This window comes from Scomber japonicus, chromosome 23 (assembly GCF_027409825.1).
Source record: "Scomber japonicus isolate fScoJap1 chromosome 23, fScoJap1.pri, whole genome shotgun sequence".
Lineage (NCBI taxonomy): Eukaryota > Metazoa > Chordata > Actinopteri > Scombriformes > Scombridae > Scomber > Scomber japonicus.
Window position 1 is genome coordinate 6,404,532 of NC_070600.1, and position 17,175 is coordinate 6,421,706.

Sequence of the window (17,175 nt, forward strand, 5' to 3'; positions counted from 1 at the left end):
CACATCAGTAAATGGGCAGAATTCCCACAGGGATATTTTAAAATCAGAGGTGCTAATTGCTGTAATAGAGTTAATTTATTCACTCAAAACAAGCATTTGCCTTCAATGTTTTATGACCTATTGTTCTTGTTTATGCATGTCATATGGGCTTTGCATATAGTACCACTTCTCTCCATTAGGGGGAGCTGTATTACTTCTTTTTCCCTCTCACTCCTGCTGCTCTCCTCCAGTTTTTTTTTTAACCATATCTTTCCTGAATGACAGGATGTAGACATGATGGATCAGAACGGCATGACTCCTCTGATGTGGGCGGCTTACAGGACACACAGGTGTGTATGATTACAGTGGAACAAAAGGAGAATATTGGGCAAAATGCCACTGAAGCGCATGTACAAACTCAAGCAGGTTTCTGCTGACTGTAGTCACACTCATACGTAGATTTCTCATGTATAAATGTGACATCATTTATCAAACAGAGTGGTAACAAGGAAACAAGTCACAGTGCTGCTACTCAGCTTCATCTTCATTAGATCAGCAGTTTTTTTATTTGTGATTATGATTTAATAGTTTATTTTATTGATCCATGAGGAGTAATTATGACATAGGCAACCAAAAAAAGGAGTTGTAGCTATGATTTTAAAGGTTGAGTCAGTCCTTGTGGAGAGAAATCGTGAATACACAAACATATTAATACCTCTATTCATGCTTCTTCAGAGCATTACCAAGGCAACAACCTAAAGAGAAATAAGGTGGAATTCAGAGCAGAGCGTCAACTGTATCACTTCGGTTCCTCTCACACTTTATTATAAAGGGGGAAAACATTTTAATCTCATGAGAACAACAGTCCAGCTTTAAACCTGCATCATCTCTAATAACCAGCAGGTGAAAGTCCACTGGCTCCACAGTATAGAAGTCTTGGAAGCCATGAGACTGTCTCAGATTCAGTGTAAATTGATACATTTAATAAAAGTGAAGTGTATTTGTTATATGAGGAAAAACCCTTCTATATGAATTGGTGACAGCTTCTCTCTCTCCTTAATACAACGGGTGCTAGAGACTGCCAATGTCTTCTCAATGTCTCGTGTACTGAATGATCTTTCTCCAGAATCATTGACTCTACCTTTTTTATAAATTAGAGGTAATGATTAACAAGGTTGTGTAGATAAGTTAAAAATGTAACCACATACTCAGAAATGGGGGATAGTTTTCTTACATTGATGGTGTTCCAATGAATGTTAGAATAGGTTAAGGAGGCAGAATATAGAAGGAAGAATCACTACGGAGCTCCCTGATCACCCCAAAAGTAGTTTAAAATCAAAAGTGATTGTATATAAAATGTTAAACATGAACATTTGAAGCTGGTTCATACCATTTTGAACCATTCTGCACTGTTTCACCATTGTTTTCCACAACGTGTTGTTACAAGCTCGTCTGTCAGGTAGTTTCAATCTAAAGTGACTCAGCCTGATTTGATCTGTGCCTCTGTGTGACAGCGTGGACCCCACCCGGCTGCTACTGACCTTCAACGTGTCCGTCAACCTGGGCGACAAATATCACAAGAACACAGCGCTGCACTGGGCCGTGCTGGCCGGCAACACCACTGTCATCAGCCTGCTGCTGGACGCCAACGCCAACGTCGACGCCCAAAACATCAAAGTAACACAGCTGCATTAACTCTGCATTAACTCTTTAAGTGTACCACCACTGTTTGTCATATTCATGTATTGATATGAGTGTGTTGCTTTAAATAAGACAGTCAGTGTTTTGTTGTGAAAACTTAGATATGTATTCAGATTTGTCTTTTGTTGTATTTTTAGGGTGAAACACCGCTGGACCTCGCCAAGCAAAGGAAGAACGTTTGGATGATAAATCACTTACAGGAAGCGCGGCAGGCCAAAGGATACGACAGCCCGTCATACCTGAAGAGACTGAAGATGGACAAGGTGCATAAACACACACGCTGTCAAACTCATCACACAAAAGCAAAAGAAAAGGACAGGCAGCAGGGAAGTAGACAGAAGAAATTAAGTCTGTATCAACCTCCCTGTAAAGACACACACACACACACACACACACCTTTGTGGCTCCCTCTTTGACCTCCCTTCTTTGTCTCAGCTTAAACACACACGCTCATACCAGCATGTCCAGGCTCAACCTGTGCACCGCTGCACTGTCACAGCATGTCTAAGATAGTGATTACCTCCCTGTCTAAAGCTGTCACACTCCCAGTCTGACAGGAAGGAGACGACTGTTAAATAACTGGTTACATTTAACAATACAGCTACCTCGGAAAATACAAGAAAGAAGCAGGAAGTTTACATTTTTACTGTCTGGTCTGACCATAGCAGCTGGTAACTGACATGTAACCTGATGAACACTAATACCACCATCTGTGCTTAGTCATTTTCCCACCCTGGTAGAAAGATTTGTAATCTAAATAATTCAACTGTGTGTTTTTATCTTTTAAGCGTTCATGTACTGACTTTGCATTATAATTTTCAAAGACAATACTTAACAATGCAAGACCTTAATCTTCTGTTTCCTCTCTTTTAACTACTGTCTTTCCACCTGTCTGCCGGGATATTGTTAGTTAATGAAGGTAAAGAGTAGAAAGTGCTACTGCAATGATAATGACTATTTTTTTTATAGATACTGTAAGTAGATGATAGTCTGGTCTAGTTGATGTCTGGAGCTTGATTAGAGTCCAGTGTCATGTCCTTCTGCTGTCTTTAGAGACTTCTAGCAAATGTACAGAGCTTCAGCTAACCTGCTTGCATTGTTGTGTCGATGTTTATCAAATGTGTAAAACTTGCATATCTAATAAAAAAGACACAATACTGTACATTAGATTGGTACATTTAACTCTGTGTACCCACTATATAAACTTAGTGGAAAAACATGAATATCTATAAATATACAATATACAGTAGTGGACCAAATCTGGCCCAACAAAAATATTTAGCCCCCTAAAGAAAGCTGATGTCCTTTTTACATGACTCTTCATAGACCTACAGTAAACAACCATGTAAACACAAGATGTGTGTAAATTACAAAAATATGAGCTGGTTACACCCTAAACTTCTGATATATATAACATAGGTACCTAACTACTTACTGTGAAGTAGCACAGAATATATGTTCATGTTTATGAGTCCTTTTTATTGCCAAATGAGTCTTAACATAAGCTGCTTTGCCCAAACGAATGAATGTTATCCTCCAATGAATCAAAAGAAATGAACAAATCATCTTAAAAACATATTTGGTGATTTTTATTGTGCTTTTGTGACATTGGCCCCCCAATAAGGATGGCTGAGAAAATCTGGCCAATGGTTGAGTCTTATTGCTGACCTCCAATCTACAATATAAACCATATTTAGTTTTCCTTTTACAACAATCCTCCTTTCAAAAATATCATTGGTATCCCTCCTTTTCTCATCGCTCTACCTTCCTCTCCCTTCACCTCCTGCAGGAGTTCAGGCAGAAGGTGATGCTGGGAACGCCCTTCGTGGTCATCTGGCTTGTGGGTTTCATCGCCAATCTGGACATCGACTCTTGGCTCATCAAGGGCCTCATGTACGCCGGTGTCTGGGTCGCCGTGCAGTTCCTCTCCAAGTACGTCTCAATCGCATCAATTCACACAGTCATTCATTGCATAAATACACATATTCTCGCGTGCAAACATCATTTTCCAACATTCCGCACCATGCAGCGACAGATTGTACCCCCCTGTTTAAAGCCCATTAACTCTGCCATCTGGTCCCGCTGCTTGTAGTTTGTTGTCCCTTCTCACTACTGTTAGCTTTGTGACAATAACACACATTAAGCAGTGTGTTAGCTTTATGTTTAGTGACATTCTTTAAATACTTACTAGGTGAAAAAAGTATCAGGGGATATTAGTGCTGCTCTGTGTCATCAGGTCATGGTTTGGTTTATTGTTGCTGCTGTCTGAATGAATGAATGATGGTTTGACTTTGTTTGAATTCACTTCCCTCAAAAAAAGGCCTTGAAAGGTATTGAAATGTTAAAATTTTCAGGTCATGGACATGTGTACATTTTTAGTAAAAACCTACATAATCAATTGATTTTTTTTTTTTTTGGTATTGGTTAATCCATTCTTCAGTTTTCTGCTACTGATTTGAAGTTATCTTGATTTGTTAATTATATAACTAGGAGTTCTTTTTATATACAGCTGATGAGTTCTGACGAAAATGTGATTTAAAAAATGACAGCTGGACACATTTTACTCACAAAGTTATTGACTAGTTGTATCTGGAACCAGTACCTGGACAGCATCCCTATATTTATCTATATCTATATCTATATCTCTACATATATCTTTATCCATACACATATATAAAAACTACAGTATGTATACCACCAGCCTTTTGGTGGATCTTAATGTTTAAAGCATATAAAGTACTCATGAGATTGACGCTCCATCAACAGTCCTAGAGTGTTCTTGGCAGGCTGTGCCCACTTAGTATTTGTAAAGCAGATGTTATTGTATGAACTGTTGAGCTCAGGCAGTGCAGTGCAGATATGACACAGCAAAGCACCAAACACTCTTTGGAGAAACTGTGCTGATAACTCTCTTCTCTTCTCTCTCCTCACAGGGCTTTCTTCGACCACTCCATGCACAGCGCTCTCCCTCTGGGAATCTATCTGGCCACCAAGTTCTGGATGTACGCCACCTGGTTCTACTGGTTCTGGAATGATATCCTTTTCTTGTCTTACTGGGAATTCACATAGGAATGGAGTTCTCCAGTGCGTTCTATCTGTTCAATCTGCACTGACTCCGACCTGGGTTCAGCGTCTCTGTCCACAGAAGCAGCTGTCTGTCAGCTGCAGCTCCTGGAGAAGCTGAGGCTGAGATTTACTCAACCAAACCTATTGCAAGCGTTGCTGTGTACTGAATCATATTATTCATGGTTTTGGCATTTAGTTGACAATCATTTCTAGAGGGACTCTTAGTGAGCCAGAAATGAAAAGCTCATGCATTAAATATCAGATTATGTTGTCAGTCGAGTTGTATTTCATTCCAGCCCCTTACAGTGACCGATGGGCTCCTCTGTTCACCAAAACACACATTGTAGTGTTAATTCAACCACAATCCACTAGTGTGTGTTAAGTAGCATGGCGGAGCTGTGAGACCTGGCACAGTCTCACCATTTTCTCATATGAGCTCTGGATGTTGTCAAGGAGTTGACCTTTCACACATTTAGCACACAACAGGAGATTTTCAGTGTCGAACATGTTCTTTTCACCCACTGGAAATACTAAATTTGGTTTAGGCGAGCAGTGGTATTTGGGTATAGCGTGCAGGAGGCAGGACATGATGCCAAAAGTACACATGGTCAGGTAGGTGGTTCATAATGTGGCCATGAACAACCAAGGTTCTTGCCGTTTCTTGAAATAATGTGAGGATTTCAGTGTTGGCTGTTACAGACAAAAGTTTCCTAATCTTGTCATCTCTCCAGTTAGAGATTCGTGTGGTATATTTGTTTCTTTGTATCACTGTACCTTCTTCTTCACCCTCGGATGTTTGTATTCTCCCGGTTTCACACTGGTGTCATGATAGAAATGTCATTGAACCACCCATTGGCTTACATGGACATTGTACAAGGAAGCTGGTGAAGGTAAAACCTATTTAATGTCAGGTCCAAATCAGATGATTTGGACATTCGGTTCTCGCATACAGCTCTAGTAATATCTGGATGTCTTCAAGGTTGTAGTGCTTGTGTAAAAAGGGGCTTTGTGTCTGGTTAGTGGGAAAAAAAGCATCAATTCACTCAAGTCCTGTCAATAACCATTTAAGAACAAGCTATTCATTCTTGGGTTTCTAGCAATTGTACATATCCTGTTAGAACGTCTTCCAAGAGCCTTCATGAATCTGTTTGGCCTACCAGTAAATTTGGCTTACATATGATCTCCAAGCAGGGAGGATCTCCATAAAATATGGGCTTGTAAAATTGATTTTACGGCATTCTGCTGCCTTTGTTGCATTTTTGTAGAAGACTTAAGATGACCAGGAAAAGCACTTGAAATGCTGGCAGACTGTCATCCAACATCAGTAAAGATTAAGTTACAGTTTCAGTGGATTAAAGGAGTCGGTAAGGAGGAAGGTTAACGTGAAGAGTGAAAGGAGTCAGTGGAACAAATGCGAATAAAATGTTATTTTTCTAAATGAACATGCTGCTTAGTTTCCAGTGTCTGTTCCTGTGTGTTAGACTTGTAGACAGAGAGGTAAGTGTGTAGCAGCTGCTGGGTGAAACCCAACAGAGCCACTCCAAAGAGTTTCTGTTGGCTCTAGCGTGGCTGTTCTCACGTTATTTTTATTTATTTTTTTGCTCACAGAAGAATTGCCTTTCTGTTCGGAAGCTGCTAATTGCAAGAGGTGAAAGGGGAGTTCTCATTTGCTGGAAGGCATTTAATTTTATGCCTCAATGCTCCACTAATGGGGAGGGAGAGTAAGATGTTTTTGACCTGAGGGTATTGAAAAAAGAAAACCATGCTCCAAGGATCTGGATACAGGATTCAGGTGCTTTAAAATCAGTTTGGAGCAGAAGAGTGGAAGGGGTGTGATGCTGGGATTTGTCATGCTTTTTTCCCGGATGTATCGTGTGTCTACTGAACATTAAATTGATTTAAGGAGTGTCCGTGGTAAACCTCGGCATACCTGCTCTTAAGCCACCCTCAAAGCCAGAGATTTAAATGTGAATTCAGCTTCTAAGAGCAGAGGCTTGGTGACGTTACATACTGATCACTGGTAACTGTTTGTTCATACACGGATCATTTGCCATGTGTAAAGTTGCCCCTTTGACTTCAGGCAGGTTCTTTCATGTTTAAAGACATTGGCTTGTGAAAACTAGTTTGTTCAGGCTTCTCTTTTGCCCTCTAGCTATGAGGTCATTACTCCTCTTTGTCCACAATGATTCTCTTTCCAGTAACGTTGTCTGTCTTCTTCCTTTTCAATGGAAAGGCGTGCTGTTTCATGTTCCCCGGCAGCAAAAGCCTCTTCTCTCGCATGCTGCACAGGTGGGTGTATATTATGGTCACTCAGGGACTATACAGTTCTTGAACAGTTGGTTCTTGTCCAATTGCTACTTGCACACAAATGAGCGCTCAGTGGCAGCACTTGTTCCAATCGCATTCATTTATGTAAATCGAGTGATAGGCAAATCGGGACTTTTTAACAAGAAGTTAATGATACATTTAAAGTCAACAAATGAGCAGCACAAGCATTTTCTTTGTCTGCCCAAAACAAACTAGTTGGTGTAATTACTCTTGGGAGGCGGGGGTGAAAAGCCTGTAGACACTTGATTATTGTTCATATATGGGAATAAAGGGGCACACTTTCTGTCTTCTAAGGCATTCATAGTGTTGTACAAATGACAATGTGAGAAATGAGAAAAGAGAGGTACGAAGAGAACAAATCCTGCCTGCTTTCATACCTTTGCACTCCTGGCCAGATGTTGTCAGGTTGAGAAAGTTACATATATTGTCTGACAAAGCCCCACAATTTGTTCTTTTGACAAGCACTTTATTTGAAGCTTACTGGCACCTTTAACCTCCTCTAGAGTCGTCCTTTGTATTCTTCTGTCTGCGGTGTGGAGGGAGGCGTCGGTTGACTCTCTCTGACCCTTAAGGGCTTTCTTACGTAAACTGTGGCCTGAGGCCCAGTATGGGTTACTGGTTTAGTCCCCCCAGTTTCTGTGCGCCTGCAGTCCTAGTTAACTTCTGTTGAACTTGGAACTCAAACCGAGAATATAAACTTTTCATTTATGTCATGGGTTAAAGGATTCCAACATCTGGTTTGAAGTAGGCAGGACTGATTATATGATCAACTGTGAAATGACACATATCGTCTTACTTTCTACTTTCAGGCTCACTTTTTTCATTGAATGACTTATAATATCTAAGCAGATAACACATGAGCTATTCTGTTTCTTTCTTAGTTTTTTTAGCATTTTGATGTCTCTGCTAAGCTGTCTAGTAATGCACCTCAGTATTTTACAAACCTGTGTTCAGCTTTCCAGACTGAAAAATGCTATCTACCAGTTGTGACCCACATTCTGGCATTGTGAGTTCATTATGCTCCTCAGGCCTGTGGTTGAAATCAGATCAGATGACATGGGTGGAGCTGTGTGACAATACTTTTTTGTCTTCCACAGACCTGGATCATATTTTCCTCTTTCAAAGCACAAAAGCTCTTAAATGCTTTTCCAGCAGGAAATGTGCTGTTGGTATGAAATAAGATTCAGGGAAAATCCTGAACATTGTGAGGTTGAAACCGATGGAAGACCGCATTAACTATTTCAAGAAAAATAGTTTTTGTCTTTGTGTATATTTCAGAAAGTATTACATTTTATACTTTCTGCCCCAGGTGTCCAGCATTAGTTTCATTATATCTGCACTGTAAGCATCGCAGTCTTCAAACAACCTCACTGATAAATCTGCCGATGATCTTCTTGCTTAGCCTCTGCTGTCAGTTGTTAGAGTGACCTTGTCAAAGACGCCTCACCACTCAGCCATTCAAAAGATAAATGGGTACTGAGCATCTCTACCCAAGGAACCGTTGAACACTTTCTTATATACAGTCTATGGTTGAACCCCATTTGTCTCAAGAGCTACATTGATCAATGGGACCACCTCTTAATCTCCAAACGATCATTGAGTCAACGCAGTGTGAGTGTTTTACTTACATAGCCATTTCAGAAAGAGATAATGTGAACACCCAGTTCTTTATGGAGATAATTATGAAGATCAATAACTTTGTGTGGTCTGTAGGGACTTGTAGAGGCCTCTCTCACTCTGTCAGTGCTGGGAAAGTGGTGTGGAGGAGTGACTTCAAAAGCTGTCGGCTCATCTTCACCAACAGATGAAAGTTGTTGTTGGCTGGGTGTGTTATTTCTGTGTTTAGAGGAACAAGATGTGATATGATTCTTGCAGCATCATGTTTTGTCTATCATGGTTGGTAGAAGCTTTTGTACTTTGTATTGTGCAACACTGTCTATCCTTAGACCCTCTATTCGGATAAAAAGCTCCTTTTTAAGAGAGATAAAAAGGGAGAAACTTGGAGGAGCAACAGTTGAGGGACCTCTTCCTGGTAAATGTTGTAAATGTTCTGTCTACATCTGGTGAAACCTCTTGTGTCTGGTGTTCACATCAAATGCATTTCGACAATACAGATCACAGAATATCATTCGAAATAAAAGGTGTCCTTACAGTTGAGTACGAGAGAAGCTTATTTGTGTAGCAACACTGATGGTTAGAATTTGGTTGGACTTTTTGATGGATCCGGGGTTTTTTTTTCGGAAAACCAGTCGAGGTTTGGATGTCCAGCAAGGCATGGCTTTTTAGCCATGCTAGCAGCATGGATCTAGAAATGCTGATGGTCATTGTGGTCCAGATTAAAATATCTCAATAACTACAACACAAATTGCTATGAAATTTGGCACAGATATTAATTTATTTCAGTTTGTCATATAATTCATGACTGATATATCACAAAATGCCTTTAAAACTAAAGACATTTAGTTGGCATTTCCATTAGTCACAGACACTTTGTGTTTAGTGATAATAATACCAGTGTTAGCATGCTAACACACTAAACATGACAAATACTATAACAGCTAAACATTTATTAGCAGTTATGATATGTGGAAATGTTATTAAATGTTACCATTGTTAAAATTGTCATTGTGAGCATGTTAGCATACTGGCTTTAGCATTTAGATTTGCTAGCATATCTCAACACTGTTTTTCTTTTTCTTTTTTTAAATGTACATCGTAGCTAAGTGTTTACTCACATTGTGAAAACCTGGGACACAGCTAGCTTTTAGCTATTTGCCAAAGACTATTGTCCCTACATGTTTAAAGCAACTTTTGCAACAAGTGAAAGCTTTGCGGTCTGCTAGCTTCCATTCTTGAATTTTATTAACCTGTTAATGACGAGGTAGCATAGCCAGTTTTGCTAGTGTTTGTTAATAGGGCTGAGACTGCCTCATGTGTAGTTGTTTGTTAAACCGTCATTTAATGGCTACCACTGATACTTGTGACTTTGTAACATGCGGTAGTCTTATGATAGACATTGAGGACTTACATTTACAAAAAAAACATTATTAACTTGTGTTGTTTCAGATGCTGATCCACTGTTATTATACTGTCATCGTTTCATATTCACACCTGCACGTTACTCCAAAAATGTCAGTCATACATTAGCACTCATGTGTTGAGGCTTTAAGTTTGGGCCTCTCTGTGTCACTTGGCTGCTTTCCTGTAGGATTTTGCTGACTCATGCACACCTGCATGACTGACTCTGCTACTAATCAGTTACATTCTTCACTTGAACCAGCCCACAGCTGTCACAGCACTCACTCTTATCTCTACAAGGTTTTGCACAAGAGTCCTACCGCTTATTTGTTTATACGGTCAGGAATAGCATGTCTTTGTCATGTGGAGAAATAGAATAACATACTTAGAGTGGTGGTCTGTGGGTGTAGATGTGACCTTCCCTGCACTCTGGATTACGTCTTTATCTCTATGTGCTTGAAGATTCTCTCCTCACATTTTCATACAAATCACTTATACTTTTCCTTTTGTACTGAGGCCAATATGATGTTTTTCTAGACTGATTTTTCTGTAGATTCATGAACATTATGTCTACCCTCTTCTCTTACCACAGCTACTCTATCTTTTCTTTGTGACTCTCCTCTGTGAAAGCAGGAATGGTTCATGGTCTCCCATTAATTGATTTATGAAATGTAGTCAGTACAAGCTGTTGTGACAGACTTGAGTGAGTTGAGATGAGACAAAGCTGCTGTCTGCTTCCCAGGAGTGAGTCATTTCTGTCTGGTCACAATGAAGACCAACACTGACTCAAGAGTCACATCATAGTTTTAAATGAACAGGAAGGTGTTTTATTGTTAGAGAGAGGTATGACAGGTGTTTTTCCTTCCTTAACCTCGCTGCACATCTCCCTTTCGCCACTGTCCACGTGCCCTTCCTGTTAAACACCCTGGCTCTGTTCTACAACTTCGGCAAATCCTGGAAGTCCGATCCAGGAATCATCAAAGCCTCAGAGGAGCAAAAGAAAAAGGTAAAGTTGCTGGAAATAAGATTCGTCATGTACATGTTTCCAAAAAAAGAATCCAATCCCTGAGCAGATTTTTCACATATAGTATCACATCACGTGCGATGTTACCTCAGCTGTGATAGCTCCCATTCACAGTAAGAAGCACTGGAGATTATGACTCCTCCTGGCCAGCCGCCTGGGGTCATGGACAGTCTCTCCTCCTCCATGGACTCTCCGTCCCCTCATTATCACAGTCTAATGGGGTGGGGGACAACAGAGGCTCTGCCTCTCACCAGGCCCCTAGATTCCCCTTCCTTCTTGCCTTTTGGCAATGAGCTAAATTTACCCGGCATTGTTAGGTCTCAGCACAGTGAAGGCTAGTCAGCTACGTCAGATCAAAAGGCTTCAAAGCTTTCCCTTTCCCTACGGACGATCCCCTTCCACCTCCTGCTTTTCCTGTGAGGTGGTCGTAGATCAACTGTAAAAACAAGAAAGCGAAACATTTATTTTTGCAAATCAGATTAAAACCAAAACCTCGAATGAGAGAGAGCTTTTAGCCTTCAAAATAGAAACAAACTGACTGAATTAAAAAAAGCAAATCCCACAGTATTAGCCTGCAGTGCAATCATTCAGCTGGAAATCAGCAGCCTGTCAGTGGGCCTTTTGTTACAGTGCCAAATAGACCTTGGCAAGATTCATTTCTCACTCACTCATTCTTTTCTTCTTCTTTTTTTTGCCATTTATTTTGTGTGTAGTTTTTTTTTCACAATCCTGCTTTTGTTTCTTGTTTCCAGACAATTGTGGAGCTGGCAGAGACAGGCAGCCTGGACCTGAGCATATTCTGCAGCACCTGCCTGGTAAATTCAGACTAGTTGATACACACAATAAAAGAAAAGAGGATAATAGAAACAACATTTTATTTAAAACTTTTAAACATTGTATTTGTTTCTTCACAGATACGGAAGCCCATCAGGTCCAAACACTGCGCCGTGTGCAACCGCTGCATCGCCAAGTTCGACCACCACTGTCCCTGGGTGGGGAACTGTGTCGGTATGTCACTAACAAGACGCACACACACACACCCCAATAAGCAGCTGCTCATAGTTTTCATCCCCAGATATTAGAGTTGTTTTGTTTTATTAAATACCACTTTTTATTTTGTTGCTTGCACACTGCATAAAATCAAGTTTTAAACCTTTTTTTTTACCCCTTAGTAAAATTTTAGAGAACATGCATTTAATTTAATACATCACTGATAAAATTTCATGATCCAAAGTAAGTAGTCAGTATAAAAATAGACAAAATGTATAACAAGAAAAGTTTATATGAGACAAACAAGGCAGAAAAATGAGTCAAGATGGCAAATAATGACAGAAACTGAATTACAAGAGAAACACAACTCAGCCAAAAAGGCTTTAATGACAAGCTGCAGGAAATGAAGAGAGAGAATTGTGTTGTGGTGGGGGAAGTGTGTGTGTGTGTGTGTGTGTGTGTGTGTGTGTGTGTGTGTGTGTGTGTGTGTGTGTGTGTGTGTGTGTGTGTGTGTGTGTGTGTGTGTGTGTGTGTGTGTGTGTGTGTGTGTGGAGGCGTCTGTGAAGCAGGGTGCAGACAGTAGGGGGGGGCGTAAGGGGCTCACAGCACTTCCATTTTTAAAAGCAGGTGGTCAGGATGAAGCTTTAAAAGTGAGGAAACTGACTGAATAAACAACATCTCTACTCCAGCCTGTTGGGGGGTTGGGATAATAATGAGTTGAAAGTGCTTTTCTGTCCCTGTGATGCCAGCATTTCTCTTCTGTTAAGCTGCTTAATTTGCATATATGTATGACTTTGTATTTTGACAAGTAACTTTTTTTTTTCTTTATCTTACTTCAAGCTCTGTCCACACACCTGTTCCTCTTTACTGCACATTAAAGTCTTTCAGCAGAACTGAACATTAAAAACAGCTTCTAAACGTTTCAGATCAGCACCTGTCTGTGTTCTTATACACATTTTCAATTTGAGCATAAAGAAATGTTGGATGGAAGAGCTGCAAAATACTGTGAAAATGTGTTGACACTTGGCTGACGTTTCAAAGTTGGTGTATCAATGAATTCCAATGGAAACTTGGACTTGGTGACTAAATCCTAATGAACTTGAGACTGGTGGTTTAAATGTATACTGAAGCTTTCTGTGCACTGGACAGATCTACATTTAGACCTGTCCTGATAAATACTTTTGTTTGATGATATATTGTCTTAGAAATAATCGCGATAAACTATATAATTGTTAATTGAAGATCATTTTATAACACTGATATAATGATAATATAATAGCAAAATAATGCAAGGAGGCATAAAAAATGATCAAAATCATATCCATGTATGATACGATAAGTCAAGACACGATCATATTGATGATTATGTTATTGTAGGATAAGTTGATAACGTAATTATTGTGACAGGCATATGTACATTAGAGGAAAACGTGAAGTTTCTTAAATTATTAAGCCTACATAAATGTCATATTTTCTTCATGTTTTCCATGTTTGAGCTTTGACCAAATAGTATTATATCGTCTGCAAACAATTTGATCAAAAGAACAAATCTTTTAGTTGAACGAACTGAACTGAATCACCTGAAATGATCCATTCATTTCTCGGTGCTCCTTGCATTATTATGCTATTTTATTATTATTATTACATCAGTGGTTTAAAATGATCTTCAAATGACAATAATATTACTTATTGCGACTATTTCTGAGACAATATATCATCCAACAAAAGTAGTCACCATGGCAGGTCAATAAACATGCCAACTCAGCCATCCCACTGTTTTCTCTCCTCTAATGAACTTGAGCCACAGCAGCCAAGGAAAAAGACAAGAAAGCAACATGACAATGTTTGTTTCTCCTCTACAGGAAGCGGGAATCACCGCTACTTCATGGGATACCTGTTCTTCTTGCTCTGTATGATCTGCTGGATGATGTACGGCTGCATCTCCTGTGAGTTCTTTTATTTATTCCACCCCTTTTTCTTTTTTCTTTTTATACCACAGTTCACTTCAGTCTTTCCATTCTTCCACTAACTTCTTTACTTCCCTCTTTTTCTCCCCGCAGACTGGAGAATCCACTGCGCCACCAGTTACGCCAAGGATGGTTTCTGGCTCTACCTGACCCAGATCGCCTCCTGCTCCCCCTGGATGTTCTGGATGTTCCTCAACAGCGTCTTCCACTTCATGTGGGTGGCCGTGCTCATCATGTGTCAGCTCTACCAGGTCTGCCTCTACTCTTTAATCCATCAGTTTTAAAGACCTTAAACCAATCAATACAAGAAGCTCAGTATTTAGAAGTAGGATATATAGCAGAGATATTAGCAGACTCCTGTTTTAATACCACTAGCTGTATGTCTGTTAGCTGACTTCTTTGCTTTGATGTCTGGTAGATCGCCGCTCTAGGAATCACCACCAATGAGAGGATGAACGCTCGGAGATACAAGCACTTTAAAGTCACAGCCACGTCCATCGAAAGCCCCTTCAAGTAAGTCACATGTTGATCCCGGTCTTGTTAGACTGAATCTCATCATCAAGGGTCCAAATTAGGGGAAAACATACTATATCGTATCACTCACCTTCTCAGCCAGCTGGGGTTTGGTTTACTCTGTATTTCTGGAAAATTCCACCAAATTCCAGCGAATACGTACCTGGGAAACTCAGAAAATTCCCATCAGCCTCAGCTGTGCTTTGTGTTTAGTGCTAATTAGCAAATGTTACACAGTGAGCATGGCAACTATTATACCTTATTATTATACCTGGTAAACATCAACAACCACAAAATAAATTCCATTTACCTCAGCCATATCTAACCTGAGCAGATTAAACTATCAGAGATCTATGGATCAATAGACCCTGTATTGATTTGCATAGTCCTCATTATTGGCTTGTTTTTCATTTGGGCCAGGCAATACTTCCATCAAAAATCACTACATTCATATGATTGACTACCTCTGTACAGTTTCATTGGAGGTCAGATTGGCATGTATCAATTTAAAAACCTTTATTGGCATGAACATAAACATGTTGTTACCAAAGCAGTTTACAGGAGATTCACTTTTACATATTAAATACTCAGGTGACAGATATGCAGGTACTATATTATATGGATGCTTTAATAGCTGTACAGTACAATACAATTTACTCTCTCTCTCTCTCTCTCTCTCTCTCTCTCTCTCTCTGTCTCTGTCTCTGTCTCTGTCTCTGTCTCTCTCTCTCTCTGTCTCTGTCTCTGTCTCTGTCTCTCTCTGTCTGTCCCTTCAGCCATGGCTGCATCCGAAACCTCATAGATTTCTTCGAGATCCGCTGCTGCGGTCTGATCCGGCCCGTGGCGGTTGACTGGACCACGCAGTACACAATAGACTACGACCAGACGTCTGGCTCGGGCTACCAGCTGGTGTAGAGGAGGAGGAAGAGGAGGACGATGACGAAGAAGAAGAAAGGGGAGCGGGGAGCAGTGAGGGGATGGGGGGTGAGGTGGAGTCGCCAGGAGGAAAGGGAGTTTTGGAAGGATTTCCCTCCCCGCCCCCCTCACAGCGTTCATATCGGAGCGATGCTGTTCTTCAGGAGCGCCTGCTTTGGTTGTTTTTTTTCCTTTTTTTTTGGACCATCTCTCCCTCACCGATCAAAAGACTTCAGAAAAATGTAAAAAAAAATTGTATAAAAACATCAGCCAGGACTAGCATGCTGTTACGGGGCAACACCACACCTACACCCTCTTCCCCCTCCTCTTCCCCCTCCTCCCCCACTGCCTCCTCCCTCCATCTTCATTACTATTACTACTACTACTCTACAACATCAGACTTCATTACCGTACCCTCACAGCTATCCACCCTCCTCCACCTCGTTCTCCTCTCCCGAGCTCTTTGGACGGTGCGTTGCTGCCAGGCACGAACGGAGAGAAGGAGGGAGGCTGACAGACGAGAAGAAGTCTGATCACGAAATAAAATAAAAGCTCTTCTGTTTGTACCGGAGACTTGACGCTGCACACACAGCAGCACCATTACATGGCAGTGTCGTTCTACCCCTTCCCCACTTTATATCTTATTTATGGTGTCCCTGTTGATGTGCCCTGTAGTTTGTTTTTCTTGTTTCTGATTGGTTCAGGAACTCTGCTGTTCCTGTTATAATGAACTGTTGGTGACCAGCGAAGCTGAAGGAAATGTTTTAGTTTTTTTGTTTTTTTTAACCATGAATTGGTTTCTGAGTGTGATTAGAAATAAGGGAATGTCATTTTAAGGTCTTGATTTTGCACCGTGATGAATTTCGAGTCGAGCTGATAAGGATTTGCCAACTTATCAGAGGCAAGTGTTGAGTTACAGGTGGAGCCGCTGGACGAGTCCCACTCCCTTCACTTCCTGAAGTAATGCTGCCTCCACTGAACATTTAACCTTTAACCTTTTCCCTCCACACAGCCATACACATCTACAAATAGTTCAGCTTTTTTTTTTTTTTTTTAATAGTAAAGTCACATTTAGCAGTATTAACGCAGAATGAAGTGCGTGAACAGGGGCTCGTTCAGCGGCGACCACTCTAAACGTGACAGGAAATATCCTACAGACAATGTGATACAGGTATATTTATTTTAAAAGAAACTATTTATAAAGTAACTATGTGCTAGCGCCATCATTTTTACATTTCACATCATTTTTAGCTGAGTAGGTTTTTATGAGAAACAAAAAAAAAATCATTATTAAAGAAAGAGTACCTGTAGCTGTTTAACATGGAAGCCCGAGAATTTCATAGCTCTATAGAGAGGTGCAGCGAGTGTATTTATTAACGGCAGAGTTTAAGTAAGAGAGAACAATCTAAAACGCCGCAGAAGGACAGACGAGTTTACAAAAAAGGTTCATTCCATGTGTTTTTTCTCAAGAAGCTGTAAAAGTCTTATGTGTTTTTGTTTGTCTTTTGTCTGCCTACAACATTGCACTGATTTTTTTTTTTTTTTCTAGTCTTTTTTTTTTTTGGTTTTCCATTTACTTTTTTTGGCCGTTACTGAACAGAAGGGCCCAGACTGACGCTTCCATTGTTTACGGAGAGGAAGAGGAGGGGCCCCATCAGACATGGCCGCCCTCCT

General features: G+C 40.4%; 1 protein-coding gene across 1 annotated transcript in view; it reads left to right on the forward strand.

The window, feature by feature from the left end:
* Positions 1 to 15,980, forward strand: part of zdhhc17 (zinc finger DHHC-type palmitoyltransferase 17) — a 32,868-nt gene extending 16,888 nt beyond the window's left edge. Inside the window, exons 6-17 of the mRNA XM_053343959.1 lie at positions 265 to 329; positions 1,494 to 1,656; positions 1,818 to 1,943; positions 3,470 to 3,612; positions 4,614 to 4,714; positions 10,974 to 11,098; positions 11,869 to 11,931; positions 12,031 to 12,124; positions 13,969 to 14,052; positions 14,167 to 14,324; positions 14,492 to 14,586; positions 15,363 to 15,980. Of these exons, the coding sequence (XP_053199934.1) occupies positions 265 to 329; positions 1,494 to 1,656; positions 1,818 to 1,943; positions 3,470 to 3,612; positions 4,614 to 4,714; positions 10,974 to 11,098; positions 11,869 to 11,931; positions 12,031 to 12,124; positions 13,969 to 14,052; positions 14,167 to 14,324; positions 14,492 to 14,586; positions 15,363 to 15,501 (1,356 nt within the window). The 3' untranslated portion in view covers positions 15,502 to 15,980. The remainder of the gene's footprint in view (positions 1 to 264; positions 330 to 1,493; positions 1,657 to 1,817; positions 1,944 to 3,469; positions 3,613 to 4,613; positions 4,715 to 10,973; positions 11,099 to 11,868; positions 11,932 to 12,030; positions 12,125 to 13,968; positions 14,053 to 14,166; positions 14,325 to 14,491; positions 14,587 to 15,362) is intronic.
* The last annotated feature ends 1,195 nt before the right edge of the window (positions 15,981 to 17,175 follow it).